The 24,719-nt window shown below is 31.0% G+C and overlaps 1 protein-coding gene across 1 annotated transcript in view; it reads right to left on the bottom strand.

Moving 5' to 3' along the window:
- LOC145245793 (unconventional myosin-Va-like) overlaps positions 1 to 24,719 on the bottom strand; it is a 577,542-nt gene that overhangs the window by 21,811 nt on the left and 531,012 nt on the right. The window contains 4 exon segments of the mRNA XM_080107437.1: positions 2,452 to 2,603; positions 4,256 to 4,402; positions 16,377 to 16,433; positions 20,464 to 20,557. Of these exon segments, the coding sequence (XP_079963563.1) occupies positions 2,452 to 2,603; positions 4,256 to 4,402; positions 16,377 to 16,433; positions 20,464 to 20,557 (450 nt within the window).

Below are 24,719 nucleotides of genomic sequence, written 5' to 3'. Positions count from 1 at the left end.
AATAACATTCCAGTTGTGCGCATTTGCCGTACATTAAAATAAATGAATAACGTTTCAGTTATGCACATATTGCCGTATACACCCATGCAAATTCTGTGGAGATAAAAAGTAAAACCTTGTCTTTTTGTGCGGACATAAAACAGAGCATACCATGTGACACAGGGTATCCATTTTCCTTCCAATCAACGCTTGAAGAAAAACACATTTTCTCAAATCTTTTTAGGCTAGCCTGACACGATCTTTAAAAAGTGTTATCAAACCTACTTATTCTTAACATAATGTGAACGATTCATGCATGCGCATTCATGAAACAGTTGACAAACATAAAAATCTGATGACCCGCACATACCAATCTTCCAATTTTTACTCCTTAGCAACCCTTTCCCACATGTTTTAAATACCCTATATCCCAAATTTCAAGTCTGCATATAAAATTTTGTCAAGTATATAAGTTGAGAAATATTCTCATATATATATATATATATATATATATATATATATATATTACAATAGAAAAATACGAGCATGAAAATATGGTTACGCTTAAACATGGAAAAGTAAAGGACTAGTTGTTAAAACATATTCTAGTAAAAATATTGCAGCATTAAGAATTGATTATATAATGTTATAAACTGAATTAAAAAAAAATTTAAGTTATAAATTTATTATATTTTTACTAGAATATCTTGTCCTTTTCTTTTCCAGTTTTAACACTAGTACTTTACTTTTCCATATTTAAGCTTAACCATATTACTTTTTATGTAAGCATTTTTCTATTGTAATCCAAGATTTTTTCCAGGCTTCTAGTAAATTCACTTGTTCTTTATTTAATTTCAGTCTTATTTGTTTGCCCCTATAAACATACACGTATGTAATAACAATATATGACACTCGTCTGCTCTCAATAAAATCCCCCCAATTATCTCCCTTTCATGCTTTCATTCTCTCTGTTTCACTTATTACTTCTCTTTTCGCAAGAGTGATGCATTGGTAGCAACAGTAGTCACTGAAGCGATGTGGTTGCTATGGAAACCAGTCATAAATACGTCGCTCACCTCCTACGGTTTTTTACGATTTTGAACACCAGTAAATTCATCATAACTGTTGTTTTACTGAACGAAAATTGAAAAAAAAATTTTTTTTTTCACAATATAGCTGAGAAGGTGATCTTTAAACAGTACTAATTGTTTGAAATTTGGTCGAAAAATGTGTGAGCGGTGAAGCGTTAAAGCAGTTCTAAATGACTAAAACTGCCACTTAACCGTATATTCAAACGCTACCATGTTTGAATCATATATATATATATATATATATATATATATATATATATATATATATAGTAAGTTATAAAATATATATGGCGATTAAGCTACACTGAATATTCCTCATTTCATCCACTCTAGGACTCTTCAGGCTTCAGGAGTCCTAGAGTGGATGAAACGCGGAATATTCAGTGTAGCTTAATCGCCATATATATTTTATAACTTACTAACTAGCTCTACCTACGTATTGAACACTTTTGAAGTAAATACTTAAAGTTTACGCATAAATTTATACTTTCGTATATTAATTTTATGTGAGTAAATGAAGTAGTTATATAGTTATATCATTCAAACATTGAGTAATATATATATATATATATATATATATATATATATATATATATATATATTGCTGGTAGATTGCATCTAATTATTAAAGGAACCGATTAGTCCACAAGCATAGTATTTGTTTATTTCATATTTTGGTGAATGCTTATATATTTTTTCATTACCATCTCATGCATATTTCTCAACTCATAATGAAAAATGTTGTCTTTGGTTCATCTGACTGCTTTTCAGAGATGATCAAATATTTAAAAAAAAAAAAACATATACACTATTCTAAAACAACACAGAAAAAAGTGATAATGAAAGATGAGAAAAAAGACAAGTCAAAAACAGGGAAAAATACTATCCTTAAAGTTGACAGACAAAATCTATCAAAAAAATGAACATTTGACACTATGTTGGAAGATTCTCAAGCCGCCATCTTAGAAACAAAACTTCACTGATTTTGTTATTTGAAACAATTTAAACAATATTATACCCTAAGAAGAAATATTTTTTTCATAAACACATATCGATCTATCTATGTATGGAAGTGTTTAGCTACATATATATGTATGCATACATACATGAGTGTGCATATGTAGGAATGTCAATGTAGATGTAATTATGTGTGTATGTGTGTGCACACACATTTTGAAGTACAAAAATTATACAAAACTTTAAAAAGAAAACAAAAATTCTCTAAAGATCTTTCCACCATCAAAGACAGATATTTAGATTAAATTATGAAAAACGTTTTTTTTTAAATGAAGCAGAAATCAGAGTTGAACAATCAAACTTATTATCAAGAAGATTCATTGTTTGTAATAAAAATGGCCACTTTATTTTGTCCATCCCTTACCTTGACCACTCGCTTGACTCCATTCACAACACCGGTGAGTAATGCACACACCTTCTGGTCATCATTAATGTGGTCTGTATGGCGGATACACATGAAGATGATATAAGCTGGTAGACCGGGTAACATGGACTCGGCCACATACGGTTGTAGATCTGCAGATGGAGTTTGAAGAAGATTGTGTTTAAAAGAGGAATATTCAAATGAAAATCAAGTTGTGTAAGGCAACAGCTAAAGAAGGCATGGTGACCAGAATTTTTTTTTAATTAGATTTATTCTGGAATTCTTATTTGAAAGGTAAAAGAAAAACAATTAAACACGGGAAGAAAAAGAAATCAAACAAAAAATTTTGACTGTTTCATTCGGATCAACAAAATCTTCTGAAAATGTTTATCGATCTGAATGAAACCGGTAAAATCTCTTGTTTGATTTTTGTTTTTTCTTATGTTTAATCGTTTTTTCTGTCTTTCATACATTCTATTTTCATTTTTTATGATATATCATCTATTTTATCCTTATTACATATATAGTCTTGGAAGTTTTTCAATCTTTAAAACTATATTTAAAAAAAAAAAAAACTTAATACCAAATCCTTCATTGGAAAACAGTTTTGCTTGTAAGTCAATTAATATCTTGCAATCACTATATTAGTTTACTTTCAAAAAATTCACACTAGTTCTAATATTATTTTAGGGATCATCAATTGTTTCCCATGAAATATACACAAACGTAAACCCCACTTAAATTCAGGATTAAATCAAATTTAAAAGGAATAAGTACATATAATCTCAAATTTTAAAGTTCAAATATTTCAGATTTGTATTAACCCTTTATGACCTGGTTAAACTAATTCATTCCGTCTTAAATAAATGAATATAATGTCATAAATAAAGTGGGCATTGATTCAAACATGCCTTGTACATATTAGTTCAGTTCTGGGTAGATGCCAGATACCTCCAGATTGCTTATAATCAGTATGCCACCATCTGTCTCAGAGAGTGGAGGATTTCGTTTGTTGTCATTAACATACTTTTTTCAAGCACTATGGATAATAATCAAGGTATGTTCATGCAATGCAACAATTCTCAGTGGTAGTTTAACTATTGAACTTCATAATTTTTCCTGTTTGAAGACAATCATAGTATAATTACCTTTAAACTAACTAAAATTAACAATAAATACTTTCTTAATCATCAACATCATAATTCAGGTCATAAAGGGTTAAATTTGATCCCGTCATTAAACACCAATGTTCTCTGAATTTTAATGTTTTAAGACATATTACAGCTTCAGCCTTAAATTTTAGACATTTTCTATAATCAAAATAATGTAATAAATTTTAATCCAAATTGGAATAAAGATTCTAGACATAAGTTTCAGTAGTATTATATCTTGATTTTAATCTTTGTAAGGGGGCAGAAAAGTGATTGAAAACTGTTCTGTTTAGAGGAATTAATTTTACCCATCCTATAAGACAATGATGTAGTTTGCTTAAAGCATTATGGGCAATATATATAGGCAGTTTAATAGAAAACTATAACAATGCTAAAATATATTAGAGCCATAGGAAAAAAATCTAAAAACAATGATTTAGTTTTTGTTTTGTTTTTTATAATTTCAGTCTTATTTGTTTTTATCTCTCCTCCTCAATCACTAATATCTTATGTGATATTGGTATTTCACAATATTTCTTCATCAAATGTTGATAAATATATATATATATATATATATATATATATATATATATATATATATGTATGATCCCAGTTTCACAAAAGCCCAACAAGTGCCATCGGCTCTTACTCACCATGTATGAGGTTCTTAATGAGTGCACTCTCGTCCACTTTGTTGTACTCTAGCATACCAAGGTACTCCCTCTCTTGGTGCTTGACGGCAGCCATCACGCCAGAGCTTTCTTGTTCGTCACGATCCAACTCTGCAGCAATTTCAGCAGCTGAAAGGAGACAAAGCAATAATTTTAATCATTGTTTCTGTTCTTGTAATAGATTTTGAAAACGAGTAGGAAAAAACAAAATGAAAATAAATGCAGCAAGTTGTTGAGTCATAGAACGATAAACAAAAGGCATCAAACTATTTGTGGAATTTCTTTCATACACACACACACACATATATATATATATTAGTGATGGGGAGATTCCAATACAATTACCGATTCCGTACTAAATCCCCGATTCTGATTCTTTATAAATCTCGAAATATTTAACTATAAAGTTTCATTTTTCCCTGATTACCATAAAAACACACGTTAAATGTGGATCTCTTTTCTTAAACATAAATATAAACTTGAGGGGAGGGGTCTATAGATTTTAGTTTTACTGGTAATTTAAAATCAATAAATATTTCTTTTAAAAATCAAATAAAAAAATAATTAAAGGAATCGTTTTTGGCATCGAAAAATAGACATCAATTTTTCCGGTTTAAATTCCCTATTCCAGTCCAGATTAATTGTCCCAATACACACACACACACACACACACACACACACACACACACACATATATATATATATATAATTTGAGGTTGCTATTTTTCAAAGGTAAGGTAACCAGTGAAATATAACGAGGTTAATACAAGAGTGCTCAATATCTGGGTAGAGCAAGTTACACTTTAAATTTGTCTTTACATAAGCAGTAATGTGTTGCTCATGACTGTGTAGCAACACATTATTGCTTATGTAAAGACAAATTTAAAGCATATGTATTATATATACATATATATATATATATATATATATATATAACAATGATGGCTACCCACAGAATACCGATGACATAAGTTTTCTCTGCTTCTTCTGGGATTTTTCACATTACATCATCATGCATTTTTCTCTTAAATAAATTTCTGTTTTTTTCTGATGAGTCCACAAAAGGAAATATTCAATGTTAACATACAACTAATGATTGTTACCCATGAAATCTGTAAAATGTACTAAAGTTTGTTATTTTGGAAAAAATGATTGGTAAGACAAATAAAACCTTTGGAACATAGCGAAATTGTTATTTATGTTCTGTTCTTATATTTAACAAACATAGAACTTCTAATTAAAAGAAATAAAATGAATTGGTATACACAAAGGATGAAAAATAATAGCAAAAGTATACTTTTTCACAACACACACACACATATATACGTATACATATATATGTGTACTAGAAGGCCACCTCGGCATTACCTGGTCATAAAATATGCTTAAATACGATATTTTAATTCATGCAGATCTCATATTTATTATTATAGATCCAATACTCTATTTATTATTATATTTTACCCAATATATAGTAGTGGTTTCAAAAGTTTAAAAAAAAAAAAATGACTTGGGTGCCCATCAGCTAGAATTGAACCCAAAACATTTAGTGCTCCAGCCTTAGTCACTGCCGCTTGAGCTATCATCAGATGGATAAGAAAATGTTACAATTTGACTGGTTTTAACATATATAAATGCATATTTGTGCAAACATACAAGAGCATTTGAAGTCAATTTATGCCTACTAAGTTGGACGTTTTTTTAATTTTGATCGCTTAGCAGTAATTTTTACTGGCTAAAGATTTGTTCCACGGAAAGAAATCCTCTATGTATATCAAGTTTCAAGTCTGTAGACCAAAAATTGACAGTAGTTTGGTAGAGGCCGCTCCTCAGACAAACAAGATCACTTTATACATATGAGTAAACCAGTCCCACCTGACTAAATGGAAAAGGTAACTCTGATTACAAAAACTCTGCTGCCTTACAAGATTAACCCATTAAGGGAAAGGCTAAGAGAGTAAACCCGGACAGAAAATCTACAGACAGTCCCGAAGGCGGTGTGACTTTATTTTGTCATTACCGGCAACACCTGCGGCACAGTTTGAGCCAAGCTGTATCGATTCTGTCTTTTCCTTGGATCCTCTGTGTTTTAACTACATCTTGCAGCTTCATTTGTTTTGGATTCCTGAAACCTGAGGTATGGCACACCTAATCATTCATTGTCTCATCAAAAAGTGATTCTTTGGTTAAGCTGCAGACAACTGCCGTTCTTCAAGTGATGCATAATATTGAAACCAACACACATTATGTTTTTCTTTATTTAACTGAGCAGTATATCTTCATTTCGTCATATTCTATATATATATATATATATATATATATATATATATATATATATATATACACACACACACACACACTAAGGTCGTACCAAAAGTAATGCCTTCTCTTTTTATTGGATCAGAGGGATTGCAAATTGTATTGTTATGGTAACTGAACATGAATTCATGACCTGAAAGTTTCATCACTCTGTTGCAGATATTGATGGTGTGAGACTCTAAGAAAGCAACCCCCCTGTTATAGACGTGCATCAGAAGCAGAGATGCGTCATCAAATTCCTGGAAAAGGTTCATTGAGAATGGTGATGACTATGTGGAAAAATAAATTCTGGAGCATAAAAGGTCACTCATTTTAATGGTATCACTCCCGTCTTTGTAGTTCTTCAACTTTTTGACTTAAAAATATAGGTTTTATTTTTGGAACGACCCTGTTCCTCTATTTTTCTTCCTTGAACCTAACTACACTATGGAATATTTTTTTAATCTTGGCTTCTTTTAGAGTTTTCATACAAGCTTTTTAGTTTTCAATTTATGTGCTAAATAGCAAAATTTATAACATCATATAAACATTGTTTTGCTAAAAACATTTCCTCTGATGAGATGAGCAATTTATTGAAAATTCATGGATTAAGAAAAAAAAAGTTTAAATTTTTGTATTCCTTGTCGAATAATAAATTTCTTGTAAATCTTTTAATTTACAGAATCTAATGTCAAATTTTCACTTACATATATATGAGAGTGACACAGAGATATTAGATATATTATCTATATATTAATATGATAGTGTGTGTATTATTTTGTGTGTCACATTGACATCTTTTTTCTTTTGAGGGACTCGTTTAATTGTTATGACTTTTACCAATAATTCTTCCTAAGTTTTGGTTTTGGTTTAGATTATAGCTGAAGGAACTCAAGTTATATATATATATATATATATATATATATATATATATATATATATATATATATATATACATATATATATATTTCTTTTTCTTCATAAGTTTTGACTTCGATTTTGATTCAAGCTGATGCATCCAAGTCATATGGATATATTTTTTTATTTTTGAAATCACAACTTTACAATATGTAAAAATCAATAGAAAATCGACTCTATAATAATATATACGAAATCTGCATAAGCTTAAATATAATATTTTAATTTATTATATGACTGGACTATGCGGGGTGTCCCTGCTAGTTTAGATTAATACTTTTGCAGTTTTAGCAAAAGAACTATAATAATATCAAGGCCTCTCCATTTATGCTGAACATCCACAGAATGCCAACATCAATATATTACATATGAAATCGTCTGCTGTGGACTTTCCACAGCTCTCGCTAGTCAAAGGTAAAAACTTCCAGACATGTTTCATTATAAAAGAGGCCAAAAAGGAACTCTCTAGTCTTTCTTATCAATAGCTTTTCATGTTTTCTGATGAGTTCTGATTGTTTTCATTATTATTAATGGAATAAGGAAAACTTTAAACTGATGCTCTAATGTTTTATTTTGATTTGTAATGTTTTTGCCTCTTTCAATCGCCATTTTCAAGGAATTACATGTCAGAAACAATAATCAATAACATCAATATCAGCATCATCAATTATAATAATAATAATAACAACAACAACAATAATAATAGCCATTGTAATGCTCTTTTTGTTGAAATTAATTTTCAAATGGCACCAAGACATAGTCATAAAGGAAATAACAGGTGGTTCTAATGTTTTTTTTTATTTTTAGTGGTGGTGGTGGTGATGATAGGGGTGTAATTATATTTTTTTATAATCTTTGCTGCTATTGATAATGTTAACACATGCCTGTAAAATAATTATATTAATAATTAAAAAAAAAAAACTATAGCCAGCATTACCAAATAATCGACGGGTCAAGGAGGATGGAAAGACCAAGAAGGTAAAGCACTAACCAGACCTCCACTGGATGGATGCAAAGAGGATTGACACCTTGGGGAGACTTGCTGCCACCCAAATTTCAATGATGACCAATGGTCATTGCCAGAAAGAAATCAATGGTAAGCGATTGTTGCGAGAACGCAAATTCATTTGCAAAGGTTATTGAAAGAGGATGGAGAGTACTGGAAATCTGGGGAGACTTGTTATCACCCAGATTCCAGGGAACACCACCAGTTGTTGTCAGTGAGAAATCTCTGATGATAACCTGTGTGAGAACTAATGAGTACAAATAAAAATAATGCTACATATGAAACCACATTGATTAAACAATTGAATTAATACACAATGATTAAACCTTCTTTACAATCACAACATAATGAAGAAAGAAAAATTTCATTTTTTTTTTTTTCTAAGTAATTTTATTTCATAAGAATGATGTTCATATTTTGTCATGCAAACATGCTGAGTTGAAGATGCAACATTCAGAATGAAAACCAATTACGCAATGATTAAGCAAAATTCAATCAGGGTACTTTGCAAGAGTCGAAAAAAAAAAAAAATTTATAATACATGCCTCGATCAGTTGAAGAAAATAAAAATATTTTCTTCAACTGATGGGAACATACAGGGTTTTTATCTCTCGTCGGCCAATAATAGTTTCGTTCACTTATTATCTTTTCCGGTTGAAAAATCTTCACGTTTGGAATTTACCTTTTAACCACTCGGATTTTTACAATTTCTATGAGACTTTTCATGTGCATTTATACATCTGACTAATCAACATTTTCTTACATTTTTCAACCTTTCGTAATCGAGTCGGGACTTTCTTTGGACTCTTCTTTTAACTGATACATTTCTGCATTATCATCAACTTTCATAATTTATATTTTCCAATTCATGTGCTAACGAGCAAAATTGCCTATGAATATCATTTTGCTAACTACTCTCTTCTGAGGATAAGAGCCATTCCTTGAAACACTATGGAATAAGGAAAATTTTTAAGTTTTCCATTTCTATTCCTTGAATAATAAATTTGCTGTAAACTCTAATTTAGAGAGTTCATACCGAATTTCTTGTATCAATGCTCTATCTAAAATATTGAGTTTCTTCATCTGATTAGGTAATACTTTATATATATATATATATATATATATATATATACATATATATATATATATATATATACAGACAGAATTATTCAATTTGTAAACCTGGAAATTCTTTTTGAATAAATAAATATATATATATATATATATATATATATTGTCACGTAGAATGTGTAGTCAATTTCAAATTATAATAAAAAAAATTACATTGCATGAAAACTATCTAAGACGAGCATAGTCTATCTTGTCATATTGTTTTTATTTTTCATTTCTTTTGACAGCCTTAAGAAAAAACTGAATGCCATTTCTTGTCAACTGACCTCACCCCAACTTAAGCCGATGTATGGCCTGACTTTATGTAAAAGTACATATGACCTTTATAAGATAATTCAAAACGCCACCAGTTGCCCACATATGGACATGTGACCAATGCCTATATATACGGAAATAGAGTGCATTTTATATTTCACGGCCAGTGAATGAGAATGCGTTGCAGTGAATAAAGAAAAGGAAGAAGTGAAAAATACAAACAGGAATGAGAAAAAGCCACGACTAATGCTATTCTGCTAAGCTGCCAAGAAATGTCTTTGCTGTCAATAAGAAACCGAAAGTTAAATTGGCGTATCTTACTGCTGTCGCGATGAATGGAATTCTAAAAAGCTTTTAAAGCAAACTACAACCGACGCAAACATAGATTCAGGCCTGTTCACTGAAAAATGACGTCATGCCTGAAGTCCTAGCAAACAAAGTCTGTGGAACAGTTAGACTGTAGATACTGAATGAAAAACTTTTTTACAGAAAGCATTAGGAAACTTAAAAATTGCATCAATAACGAGAAAAATAAAGGATACAATCCATACTAAAACTTTACTTATTCAATGTTTTAATTAAAAAAAAAAAAAGAAAGAAAAATAAGAATTCAAAAAGTAGATAAATATTTACTTGATTTTAAGGACTAAAATTTGTTCAATACTTACTTAAAAAATTGAGTATAAATCGAATTGTGTTTCTTTATTTTCTTTTTTATATGCAAACTGAACTATATTTAATACTAACAGGACCTGTTAACCGGCGTTGCTCGGTAGAAGCATCCCCCCCTCCCCCGCCTCGTAAAAATTTTAACTGCGGTTGTTGTTGGTGGTGGTCAATCCCCAATGTCCTAATGTTAAGAACGGCTTTCAGAATAGACACCCCTAACCTCCTCATGTTAAGAACGTTGTATGGAATAGACACGCCCATGATAAGAATGTAGGTTTTTATTATAACAACTAAATGTGTCTAAAATGCCGTTCTAAAGTTACATAAGATAGTGGATAATAGTCAAGACATAATAAATTTGTATGTGGCATCTGTTGTTGCAAACCTACAGTAATTTGATCGAATGGGGATTATTATATATGTAGATGACAAGACCATTTAAATCACTTCCAGAAGTGATACAATTTTATTATAATATGTGTTAATTGATTTTTGTTCTTTTGGCATGAAAGAATACAAATAAATTTTAAAAGGAAATTTTGAGTTAAATTATATAGAATTACAACAAAATTTATTGTTTGACAAAGGAGTACAAATAATTTTTAAAGTTTTTTTTTTTCCTTAGGTTCCATGGGTTAAGAAAAAAACTTAAATATTTGTACTTCTTTGCCAAACAATAAATTTTGTTGTAAATTTACATAAATTAACTCAGAATTTCCATTTATAGTATTGCTTTATCTCGCATATCTGTTTAAGATTGTCTTATAAATATTGATACCAATATTTATTTGGACTTTATTTTAACAGTATTATACAATCTGTAATCCTATGACATTTTAATATTTCATTTAAATTATATATCTATATACCTATAAAAGTGAAATTGTCTGTTTGTGTGTACATTTCCCTACTAAACTACTCTGTCAATTTTCAGTCTACAGACTTGAGATTTGACATAAGGAGTATTGAGATTTGGCAATATCTTTTTAATCGGTTTTCAGCCAGAAATTTGGCTGTCAAGGGGCCAAAGTTCAACGATTTGACCTTTGAAAACTCTACCAAACTCCTCCGCCAATTTTTGGTCTAAATACTTGAGATTTTAAATTTAGATTACTTGGACATGGATCAAACTTTTAACTTGATTTGAGCCCAAAACAAATGTTATGGAGTCAAAATAGGGATCAAAGTTTTAAAAAAATTGACCTCTGTGGTCTCTACCAAATTACTCAGCCAATTTTTGGTCTAAACATTTGAAATTTTGTATAAAGGGTATTTGGACATGCAGCAAGCTTTTTAATCAGTTTTTGGCCGACAATTTAGCTGCCAAGAGGTCAAAGTTGACATTTGCAGACTCTACTAATTTTAAGTCTAAACACTTGAAATTTTAGATGTAGGTTACCTGGACATGAGTCAAACGTTTTAATATATATACACATGCACATAAAGTTATGAACAGTACATGGGGCCTGAGCAAAGCCGGGCTTAACTGCTAGTGTATATATATATATATATATATATATATATATATATATATATATATATATATATATATATATATAGATAGATAGATAGATAGATAGATAAGAACAGAATGCAGGAAAAAATCTGAACTTAAAAATTAAAGGAATTAAACAGAATGAAAGAATTGTAAAAAAAAAAAAAAAAAAAAAAAAATTAAATTCGAAAGAGATATTTTTCATTTTTTTTTCATACATGGTAACTATGACAACAGTATGATATTTCAAGTGGGGAGAAATGAGAAAAGTTATCCTTTCCCATGGCAGCTGACCACTGAAAAAAAATGGGCTTTCGAGAGCATCCTGCATAGAAAAGAGAGAAAGAATGGTAGAAAGAGAGCATGAGAAAGACAGAAAGCATAAGAGAGAGAGAGAGAGAGAGAGAGAGAGAGACATGAAGAGTGATTACCTAACTGAACTAAGTTTGATAGGATCTTAATTCAGCATAGCTTATTTCACAGTCCACAACTATATTCATTAGCTCACTTGAGGTTTAGGATCATGAGTAACATAGAAGTCAACTAAAAATTAAAAATAATTAGCTAAGAAAACATTAGTATCTCTCTCCTACGTCATTTTGCTCCAAAATAAAACCTTGAAAACTCTCAGTGAACGTCTCCTTGAGTCTTTCCTGTATGAAAAGAGTTTTTTATTATTTGAACTCTTCGGACTGCTGCTCTCATCTTTCAGTCGATGTAACCTCTGGCCTATCCAGGTGTATCTTGTTGAATTTTGGAATGTTTCTCTCAAACTCGAGGATTTGGATGGAATTTCAAACAAAATCCTTTATTTACTTCACGGGAGTAGCATGCTCTCGTTCTGTCAGCCATGATTGGATAGAGGTCCTAAGTAAATTGCAATTGTATTTTTTGGTCGCCAACACTTAGAATTGAACCTTCAACCTTCAGGAAAACATCACTTTTACAATTGATTTTTCCAAGCACTTTAACCACTGTGCCACATTGTATGGAAAAGAGTTGTCTTAGTTAAACAGAGATGATCAACAGCCATTCATGAAATGTGAAAAAGAGCAACAGTGACAATAAAAAAAAGCATATATATATATATATATATATATGTATAAGGAATGAAAAAATACCAGCGGTGGTTGACGTTATGGTATGAGAAAAATAGAAAAAACCGAATGAAATTATTAAAAAATCAACGTTTCGTCCTTATTTCAGAGGACATCTTCAGGATAATTGAAAATAAAAAATAAAAATGTAAGAAAAGAAAAAGTCATAGATCGTGCGAAAAAGACAGTTCTTGAATCCTACCCATGTCGGGAAGGACAAACATGTGTGTATGGGAAGGTTGGGTTCCATACGCACACATATGTTTGCCCTTCCCGACCTGGGTAGGATTCAAGAACTGTCTTTTTCGCACGATCTATGACTTTTTCTTTTCTTACATTTTTATTTTTTATTTTCAATTATCCTGAAGATGTCCTCTGAAATAAGGACGAAACGTTGATTTTTTAATAATTTCATTCGGTTTTTTCTATTTTTCTCATAACATATACATACATATATATATATATATATATATATATATATATATACATATATATAAATAGTTGTAGTTATTGAAACTATATATAAGTATGTTAAAAGAGAAAAATCATAGTTTGGAGAGAATATTTTAAAATGTAGAAATACTTATGGTCATTTATTAATCAGTTCTGGTGACAAATTGTATCCAAGGTCTTATGTACAATATGAAAAGAAACTGAAATCTTAGGAAGACCTCTATCATTTCAGTAATTATAGGAACACTCAGACTCATAAAAAAGGATTTTAAAAAAAAACTGATAAATATACTCGGTGAACCAAGTACAAACAATTGCATTGAAAGGGGTGATTAGAATCTTAAAAAGATCTCTCAGTTGAGATAACAGGTAAATGCCTCCAGCTAGAACAAAATAAGAAAGTTTAATATATAAAGAAATGTTTTTCAAAGCTGAACAGAATCAAGAATGAAAATAGAAGAACCAAAACACAAGAATAAACTTAACATTAATTGCCACTGAACATGAATTAATTTGCAAGAGATGTCCGACCACCTGTGGACCCAAAAGCTTAGCCAAGTCCTCCTTGTTGATTATATCCTTACATGACCAACAATACACCTGCAGCAAAGAGGTAGAAAGGACTACATCGAAAATTGATTATATCATGAATTAATTTGCAACATAATACTCCTTATCTTTCTGCCTGGGTGCCACAAGCCTATCTCCGACCAGTTAAGGACACAACGACAACTAGTAAAGAGGATTAGCTGAACTCTCTGGTTCACAGGTGGTTAATCTTCGACAGTTGAATCATGATTGGATATCTCATGCAACCTTACTCAAAACTGCCATGCATGGGCTGCCATGATTTGGAGTGTGGTGCAAGTCAAGGAAAAAGCTAGCGCAACCCAACCAGGGTGAATTCTATTAGAATAACTAATTGGTTATTAAACATGCAATTTGAATGAATGCATCTTAAGAATATAGAGAAGAGAAAAAGATATCATCTCCACCCCATATTTTTTAATATGTGTATTACACAATATTTCTAACTAATAGGTCTTTGTAGAAATTCCATAGTGTTTTTTATATATTTTATTGTTAATAATATTTCTTTTGATGGATTTTCTCATGAAAAATATTACGCTTTCTTCATCCATAAAAAATAATCGTCATTGTCAGCTAAATATTCTGTTGTGTTGTTGAATGTATATATAATTTATATAATATATATACACTGACAATTCTTTTATCACTATTCTCAAAATCAACATAGAGATGGATTTCAAAGTGTAAGTTTTATTTACAATGAAGCTTCTTATCCATTAACAGAGAGAGAGAGAGAGCGCTGTTAGTAGTAAGGGATTGGTTGGTGTGTTGCTCGCTGACAAAGATGTGTCAAGATGTCAAATCACGCTCGCCACTTTGTTCACTCTCTCCTGTTTCCTATTGTTTATTTTTCTCTTATATAGTCACAAATCGACATTCCTGGAATTGTAAACATCAAAATATTACATTCTTCTTTTCTATTTTGCATTGCGCAATTCATAACATCTGACCTTGGAATGTAAACAGTTCTTTGTTTTCATTTTAATTACAATTCCGGTCATTTTTATGAGACCAAAAATGTAAATCAACTCCATCTAGTGTGTGTGTGTGTGTGTGTGTGTGTGTGTGTGTGTGTGTGTGTGTGTGTGTGTGTGTGTGTGTGTGTGCGCACACACACACTTCTGCTTTCAAATGTACATCACCACGTCTCTATATCCAACAATTCTTTCAATAAATAAAATCAATATTCATTTATTTTTTTTAAATTATAGCAATTTAATAGCTTCTGAAACAATAAATATTCTATTTCCTTGCCATAAAAATAATTAAATATTATTCAAATTAATAAAACACTTTTTGAAATGTAATTACTGTTTGAGTGAAAAGGACGATAGTATTCGATTTTGAAAGAATTCATTTTAAAATGAGTAAAGTCAGGAGTTTAAAAAAATCATGAATCACCATCTAAATCGTCTGATCAGCATTTTTTTTTTTTTTTAAAGAATCTTTTTAACCCCAAAGAGTATTGCCACTTGGAAGTAAGAGGCTAATATTTGAGGTCATGTCTACAAGGGACTGTGAGGAGTTGAGCAGCAAGATATCTGTTCACATTAAATTTAAACTTTGGCATGTCAGGAAAGCAAGAAACATGGTGGCAATTCTAAAGACTACCAGTCTGAAGGAAGAAACTATTAGAATAGAAGGCTTTCCAATATCTAGGGATCTCAACAGTGTAGAGGAGAGATTTTGCTGGTTGTCGGGTAAGTTGGGAGTATTTACGTTGAGAGGGGCACAAATGCTGTGAGTTCATCTCTTTTTTTTATGTGTGTGAAAGTTGATAACATTCATACGAACAAAAAATGCCCTATTATATGGATGAAAAGATGAGAAAAGATGGTTGAACGGTGAGAGAGGGCTGGGGTGAAGTCGAGGTGGCTTTCACTCAATGACAAGAAACATGCAGACAAAGAGAAAGAAAGAATAAGAACGGATTACAAACAATCAATAAAAACAACAAAACACACAAAAAAAAATGGATATATCAAAGCAACATTTTCCAAGAATAAAAGCAAACACTTTGTGAAGTTCGGAAACAGACAGAGATGTGAAGGGGTACAGAAAACACATATGGGAGATGGCCATTGGACGGACGCAGTCAATTGTACAAAGGGGCACAAAACCAGTGTTCAGATTTTCATGCTAAAAGATGCAGCGCTGACCGCTGGCATGAGCAGACGGCAAGTGGCTTACCCGATGTAGGACTTAAAGATGTAGCCGATACAAGACTCTGGAACCTTCGGAAAGGACCTGGCGTCATAATTTTTTGTTTGTTTGTTTTTTTTTGTTTGTTTTTGTTTTTTAATATGTGTTGAGGAGATTGGATAAGAAAGAAAGAAGAAAAAATACAAGGTCAAAAGCTAAATGTGCAAGAAAAAAAAAGAAATTGTTGAAAAAGATCCTTTTTTTTTATCTTTACATACAAGAGAAAAAAATTATTACAATAAAAAAGCATTTGAAAAATCGGATCTATTAAAGTTTAAAGACCCCAGCAAAGGGAAGAAACAAAAGGAACGGCTTTCAGTCAACACCGGTTAAGAAGATTCATATCCTGTCGCAGTTAACAACTTGACAAAGGCAAACAAGATTTATTTTTTTAATGTAGGGTGATTGTTGTTTTTTTTTAAAAGGAAGTCACCACTTATCAAGGCCCAAAGGCCATTAAAGGATAAGGGTTAATGAAAGTAAGGTGGTAGTGTGGTAATCATTAATGGTGTAAGTTAGGTACAATTTTATTATTTAAAGGGATGGTCCAACAGGAACTTGTTTACATTAGACTTGAAAGTTACCATAATGTAATCAGCCAGGAAGCAAGCCAATAAAACACTGTTTCACAGACGGGCCGTTCTTAGAAAGAAGCTGTGTTCATGGAATCTGCATTTAGATTTAGACACAGATAAAGAGTAGGAGAAATTGTTGATAGTAGTTGTAGCTAGTCGAGTGTTTTTTGTGAAAGTTTGGCAAGGGGGAATCATACATTGGAGCTCAGACGAGCACTTGCCATGAAAATAACATGAGAGCAGAGGCAGGTTCGCAATGTCTCTTCTGTGGGAAAGAGGTTGCAGAAAAAAAGGGCATCACCTGCTAGGTTTCAAAGCCAGTTTTGAGCTCTATCAAGGCAGGATAGGGTGTGCCAAGCAGCTTCTGCCCAGACGTGGCAACAGTACTCAATTTAATAAAACTATTTAAATAAAAATTTTTAATAAACAAATAAGAAATAATTAATTTACATTTGAATAGCTATATTATTTTTTGGTAGGTATTTTAATTACTAAATAAGAAAAAAAAGAAGATTGATTCTTAATATAGGGAAAGTTTATTTAAAGAAAAGAAGGTGACAAAAAATAAATATTTAGTTTTTAATGTGGGGTACAAAAACTTTTTGTGTGTGTGTGGGGGGGGCAGAATTTTCCCTATATATAAAAAAACGACGTTAGAATCAACCGGTGTTAGTGAAAGTTGTTGTTTTTATTTCTCGTATCTGTTTAGGTCATTAAACCCTAATTGATCTGAAAAGTGAAATGTTAAACTTGGTTTTACTGCGATTTAATTTTTTTTTTTTTTAACTTTCGATGCAACATATATCAGTTGGATTATATAATTATTGATTATCAAAAAAGGCATTAAAAAGCAATTAATAGCAGAAATATCCGATGATAAACTTGGAAAAATAGACTAACTTTATTTTATATATTAGATAAGATTTTACAGATTGTTAAAGATCTCGTTATAACTAGGAACAAATTATTTGTACTTGATATAATAAGAACGTGATAGATGTATGTGTAAAACTATACATTAATATTTTAAAAGAGAGAAATTCTCTTTGCAATTCAAGTGCATAAAAAGCTGTCACACATAAACATGAGAGCACCATCAAAAAACAGTATTGTTCATATAATTAACAGAACAATAAACGAAACAATAAAAAATATATTCAAATATACTTAAAAATGCATCATATTCATATTTTTTAAAAGATTAAAAACAAAAACAAAAGAACTGGAGAAAACTGTCAAAAATATTGAAAAATTACAACAACAATAACTTCCATTTGACTATATATTTTTTTTTATTTTGTTTATTCATCATTTTGGACTGAGATACATACACACACATATAAAATTTATTTAATAACTATATGTTAAACGTTTCAGAGACGTACCATGGTTTCATTGACATAGATTTATCCTTTACTATTTAAAAGATGCTTTAAAATCAATTAAAATTGACAGCAACTCACAAAGTGAAAAATCAAAGGTCCATTCATGTTAATGAAACTATTGTACGTCTCTGAAATATCTAACATAATTTTTAAATGAATAATATTTTCTCTCTCACATTTGGGATCAAGTACTTGAATTTTTATTCAACAGGAAGTTCCATGGAAGTATGAAATTCTTAAGCAGTCCCCAGTTGCATGTATATCTTCAACAGAGATGACATCAGGTTAGGCTTTTGCAGCTTTTGCAAGGAGGTGTTATCATCCTCCTATATATCACACTTAGAATTCCCAACTGCTTAACTTCAGTATATATGACATACACATATATATTAAGATTAGTGACAGTCTAGCTGAACTGAAGAGCTGTGATACAGCAAAACAGTCATTGTTATATGACTATATCTATATGTATGTATGTATATATGCTTGTGTATAATTGTTATTAGCCAGTATATATACTAATTTTTCTTCATTAAATTGATTTTATCATAATGGATGAATTAGATTTGTAAGACTCTAGAGGAAATAACTTCAAACAAAAACATTTCCAAACAATTTTAGTTAATCAGAATTATTAAATCAAACATCTTTGTTATTTTTTTAATATAGTTGATGTTTGCAAATTAAATGCTGCAAATCATTGTGCTGTTTTGATTCATAGCAACTATGCTCAAAAGAGATATTGAACATGTTAATTGAGCAGTTTCATGAATCAGTTTTTTTCTCATCTGGAATCAAATTAATAGAAAGCATTAACTAATAATTTTTGTAGGAAAAACATTATAAAAAAATCGATAGAATTTGATCTGGTTTGATGCATAGTTTTATATTGCCACATTTTTTTTTATACCTAGAAACAATGTGATCTACAGGCACAAATTCTAGCTCCCGGTGAGGTGGGGGCTGTTATCATATGCAAACAAACGATTACTTTAAATATAACTTTATCACTTATGTTCGAATTCATGTTTTTAAACATGATGTAAATCAAAAATCTATGACGTCACGCTCAAGCTATAATTATTTTGTTGAGTTCGATTAATAAGATACAATGTCCAAATCGCTACATTGGTAGAACCTCAGACAGAAGATCTCGAGGTTTCAGTTTTGATTTACTTTATTTGTTGACATTTTTATTACTTCTTAACATATTTTATTAAAAATAAAACTATTCTTTAAAAACAGTTCAAAGTGAATATATTGAAAAAAAAAAAACATTCTGAAAAACAGCCAAGCCAGTTTGCTTATTTGAAAACTAGAAAGTGTTAATAAGAAGGGAATTTTCCAGAGTATTCACCCTAAAACAAAACAGTCAAAGGAGACCAGAAGTAAAAAAAAAAAATTGGGTATAAGAATTAATTTACTTTTGAATAACCTAAATAAACTTTTGAATAACCTAAATAAATTTTTGAATAACCTAAATAAACTTTTGAATAACCTAAATAAACTTTTGTTAAAATGTTTTTAATTAATAATGAGGGTATGACCCCAATGATTTCAACGATCTTATTTATAACTGAGGGTAGGATAATCAACCAATGAGAAACTTCCAACCTCATTACAAAAATATCGAATTTTGAATTCAAGTCAGTTCACTGTCACCCTCCATCATGAAACGACTGAATCATGACTACATTGATTCTTCGCCGCCATCTTTGTTATTAAGAATTACTTAACACTCGAGATCGAAACTGCATTTGATTTACTGCCACCATCTTTATTCAACATAATGTCTCAACACTTAACAGGTGAAAGCAGGTGGAAGCACCACTTCTTTCGCATACAAAAACACAATTTGACACAAGTCATCAGACTGATATGCATTCATTGACAGTTATAAACACTGCATGGGATCGAACCTGTGTCCCCATTATAAGTTCCCACTCTAACCATTGAGCTAATTACTCAATAAAAATGGCGACCAAAAATTAAAGAGGAATCTTTTTAATGATCGTATCGTCTCGTATCAATTAAGCTGAGATCTACCAATCTTATATTGAAAGGAGAAAAGATTTAAATGAAAAAAAGAAACGATTAAACATTCATAATACAGACCTTCACCATCTTTGAGCTTTCGTGCGTAAACTTTGAGTGTCTTCTTGAGTTTTCGGATTTGTTCAGTTTGTTTGCTGACAGTTTCACGCAGTTCCTGGCAAGAGAAAAATAAAAAAAAAGAGAGATAAATTGGTGAATGAAAAAGAAAACACTAAAAAGTGGGAGGCATGAACACCAAAATACCTAAAAGATACTTTTTAAGGGCTAAATAAAGAAAAGAAAAAAACAAACAAAAATGGATCTTCTTAAGTTGTGTCCACTTAATCCATGCATTTCACGATGAAAATATTATCTCAAACATAAGCATGACACACTACAGAAAACCCCATTTCAAGGCCTGAGGCAACGAGAATAAGGGTTTAAGAGGTCATTAGTTGGATGATGAGTGCCACCACGAGAGGATTAGAAAAACTGGAAGAATGGGCATAAGGTTTCTTGAGAGAAATTCTTTATCCAACAAGTATTGGTATACATTAGACTTGAACATTATCATGTTGTAGTCGATTGGGAAGCAGCGATGTAGTGTTTTGTTCCACAATGTAATGCTCCAGATAAGAAATTTGGTTAGCTTTACAATTACTGTTTCCATTTCAATTCTGGTTGGTTGGTTGTTTTTGTTTTACGGCATATCAACCCTTTTTGAGTTATTTATTGCCGAATCCAAAGATTTTGAAGAAAAATTTTTAATAGAATATATTTGTTGTTTTCAAATCAGTTTCTATTTAACCCATAGTTGGGATCCTAACAGGTACTACCACTCCGGGTCAGAGTGGACCTGGGAGCAATGGTTATTAAAGGGTGGCTCCACACTCCCCAAAGCCCACAAGCTGGGACCTCACCACTCACTGGATATAGTTTAAGGTCATATCCAGGATCTTCAATTCTGGTTACTCCTTTGTTTTCAATTGATTTTTTTTGGTATCTTTCCTTTATTAAACTGTTAGGTACAGAATAGGAAAAGGAGGCCCCTTCTCAATGTTAAGGACTTTGCTAAATAATAACATGTGAAAGAAGAAAAAATGATCACTAGAGATTTTGGCGGCTTAGGTGCCTTTTATGACTCTGTATATTTTAAGCGGATATAAATTTGCTTAAAATATACAGATGGTCTCAAAATATAAGGAACCTTTCTTAATTATTCTCCAATACCTGTGCTTTAAATTTCATTCAAATCGGAAATATATAAATTTTGCAAGGCGTGTTCAGTCACTTTTTAAAACCCCTATTATCTAAATATATGCAAACTGTGACGAACATTTGATGACAAGTATGGGTTCTTGCTACGATTAGTGTTTCCATTTCTGGTTTCTCCTTTGTTTTTAATTGCTTTTTTTTGTTATCTTTTGTTTATTAAATGGTTAGGTGAAAGTACAGAATAGGTAAAGGAATTCCAACATCTCCCCATGTTAAGAAGGGCTTTTCTAAATAAAAATGTTATTATTTATAAAAGAGGAAACCGGAAGTAAAGTAGAAACATTAACGGTAAAGATAACCAGAAATTTTGCTTATGGAAGTTCAACTTGGTCTTTCTTAGAGAAAGGAAGATTTTCTTAGCTAGATCAGTTCCTGCTGTGAATGCTTTATAGGGATTTAGTTTGACTTGGTTTGTTTTACAGCATATCAACCATTTATTTAATCTATATAAATAAAACAGTAGATGCATGCATGTGTGTGTGTGCGCCTGTGTGAAAATATTTAAGTGATAAACTCTTAAACTACTGGTCACATAACATTGAAATTAACAGAAAATAGTAATCATACACCACAGATAATTTATGACGAGCAAAATCTTTGCTTGGATGAATGAAAAATATGTCGGCTAGTTGAAGCGCAATTTGCCGACATATTTCTATTATTTTTCCACATGCGCAAATTCATTCTTAACTTGAAATTGTTTAATTTTAAATCTTTCTTATCTATTTGTCGATAGCTCAAATGGTAGGGAATGCTACTTGAGCATTAAATGTTTTGGTTTCAATTCTAGCTGACGGCACCCAAATCATTTTTTTTAAACTTTAGAAATCAGTACTATGTATTAGGTACAATATAATATCCAATAGAGAATCGCCTCTGTTATAATAAATACGAAATCTGCATGAATTAAAATATATTAAAGCATATTTTATGCTGGGCAAGGTTAGGCGCACCATGCGAGTTTCAAATAAACTTGTTAAATATGATTCTACTAGCAAGGAGACTCGACGTTGCCCAGGATTGAATGAGGATCAATGAATGTTTAACACTCCCAAAATGTATTACAATCAGAATTGGTGAAATCACCCATGCAGCTCTAGTTGTGGACGCACTGCTGTGCACAGAGAGGAAGCTTCACATGCCTTCTCGCAGTGACTTAGTTCACAATACCTTATAGTTTATATTGCGCCATAGAGAATCTTTTATTTATATATATATATATATTTTCCACTCAGTGTGCTACCCTCTGGATTGCCCAAATATGCAGATGATGCTGGTCACTTAGAAGCCATTATGGCGGACAGACTCTGCATCCATTCATATATATTGCATTTTGAGTTTATTTTCTGGAAAATACTCTCAAGAAAACTCTGAAGAGGACCTTGCCATTATCTACTGCTCATCCTGCCCAGAAAGGTCATTAACATGGACAAAAAAAGGAATAACTGTTGAAAGGAAGACAGAAAGTTGATTTGACTATACGTGATATGCAGTTATCACATTCAACTGTGTCGACGATTTTGAGAGACGGAGAAAGAATTTGTCAAGCTGTAAAAGGTTCTGCACCAATACAATCAACTATGATTATGAAGCATCGTACTAAGCCGATCCATGAAATGCAGAAACATTTGGATCGCAGATCAGACTAAAAAAGACGGACACCGTTAAGCCTTTTATCAGATGAAGATCAGAGAAGACTACTATTAAGAAATTTTCTGCAAATAATGGCTCGTTTAAAAGATTCAAGAACTAAAAATGTTGATAAATTATGAATTTAAGACGATTACAACATGTTTACACAATCTAATATTCTTAGAGTAATTTAACATAAGCTAACGCCTATCGAAATCAATTAATGATCAACTGATTTGAACTAATTGTAGTTATAAGTCAATGACAACCAATATTTGCTTTAAATAAATTCATTAAGTCAACATGTCAACAAGAGTTTTGATTAGATGTTATACATTCAGTTATATTCAGTTTGAAATGATAAAACAGTGTTGATATTTTGGTAAAACATGTTCAAGCTTATTCATGATATCCGACTTTACGCTAATGTACACTGTACCAATATTGACCAGATAGGTCACCACACATCAAGTATGTGAAAAAATGAAATGGAAAAATTCGGGATGCAAGATATTTATCCTAATGTGGATATGTGGATATAATCACATTTATACACCAGTTCTCATAAGATTATGAAAGTGACATTGATCCTGATCAGTAATTAATGGGTGACCATTTTGAAATATTAGATGCAGTTTATAAAATTCCTTTGGCCAACGTTATCAGAGATCCAGAGTATAATTCTCATTATCAAAACAAATCTGAAAATGAAATTCATCAGTGGAGTAAATGCAAAAAAAAAATAATAAAAATAATATATATATATATATATATATATATATATATATATATATATATATATATATATAAGAGCAAATAGTTAATAAAACATGTTAAAAGACACTTTGAAAAAGAGTTAAAAACATATTTAATCTGAAAAGGAAACACTTAAGTGGATAGTCCTTAATCTGCGGAGGTTTGAAGAAATACTTTCCTTCTCATCAGAGGGTAGGAATTAGCAAAATGCGGGATCGGATTTTGTATACAAAAGTATTTGATGAAACTGCAAGTCAAAGATTTTACTTGATAACAAAAAATGAAGCAGAGGGAATATGGTGAAGAAAAAGGTGATTTCACGTGAATGTATATATATATATATATATATATATATATATATATATATATATATATATATATATATATATGTAATATAAAGCTGTGTGTATGTGTGTGTGTCTGGTCATGAATAGGCTCCTATATGGTTGACTATTTTAAAAAACTGATTGCATATAATGATAGATGTATCGAGACACAGGAATGGGTATGTTTGATCTGGCAGAACAGTGGTTCATTAAAATTGTGGGGTCTGCGTTCGCGCCTGGTCCACAAAGTATGGAAATAAAAAATTAAAAAAAAAAAGTTTACAAGTGTTTCTGATATAGATGTACATAACAACACTTTGATAAGTATGTTTTAACTTTAATAGGGAT

The sequence above is a fragment of the Euprymna scolopes genome, chromosome 23 (genome assembly GCF_053919585.1).
Source record: "Euprymna scolopes isolate OS-2025 chromosome 23, ASM5391958v1, whole genome shotgun sequence".
Taxonomy (NCBI): Eukaryota; Metazoa; Mollusca; class Cephalopoda; order Sepiida; family Sepiolidae; genus Euprymna; species Euprymna scolopes.
This window is presented reverse-complemented; position numbering and strand designations above follow the sequence as displayed.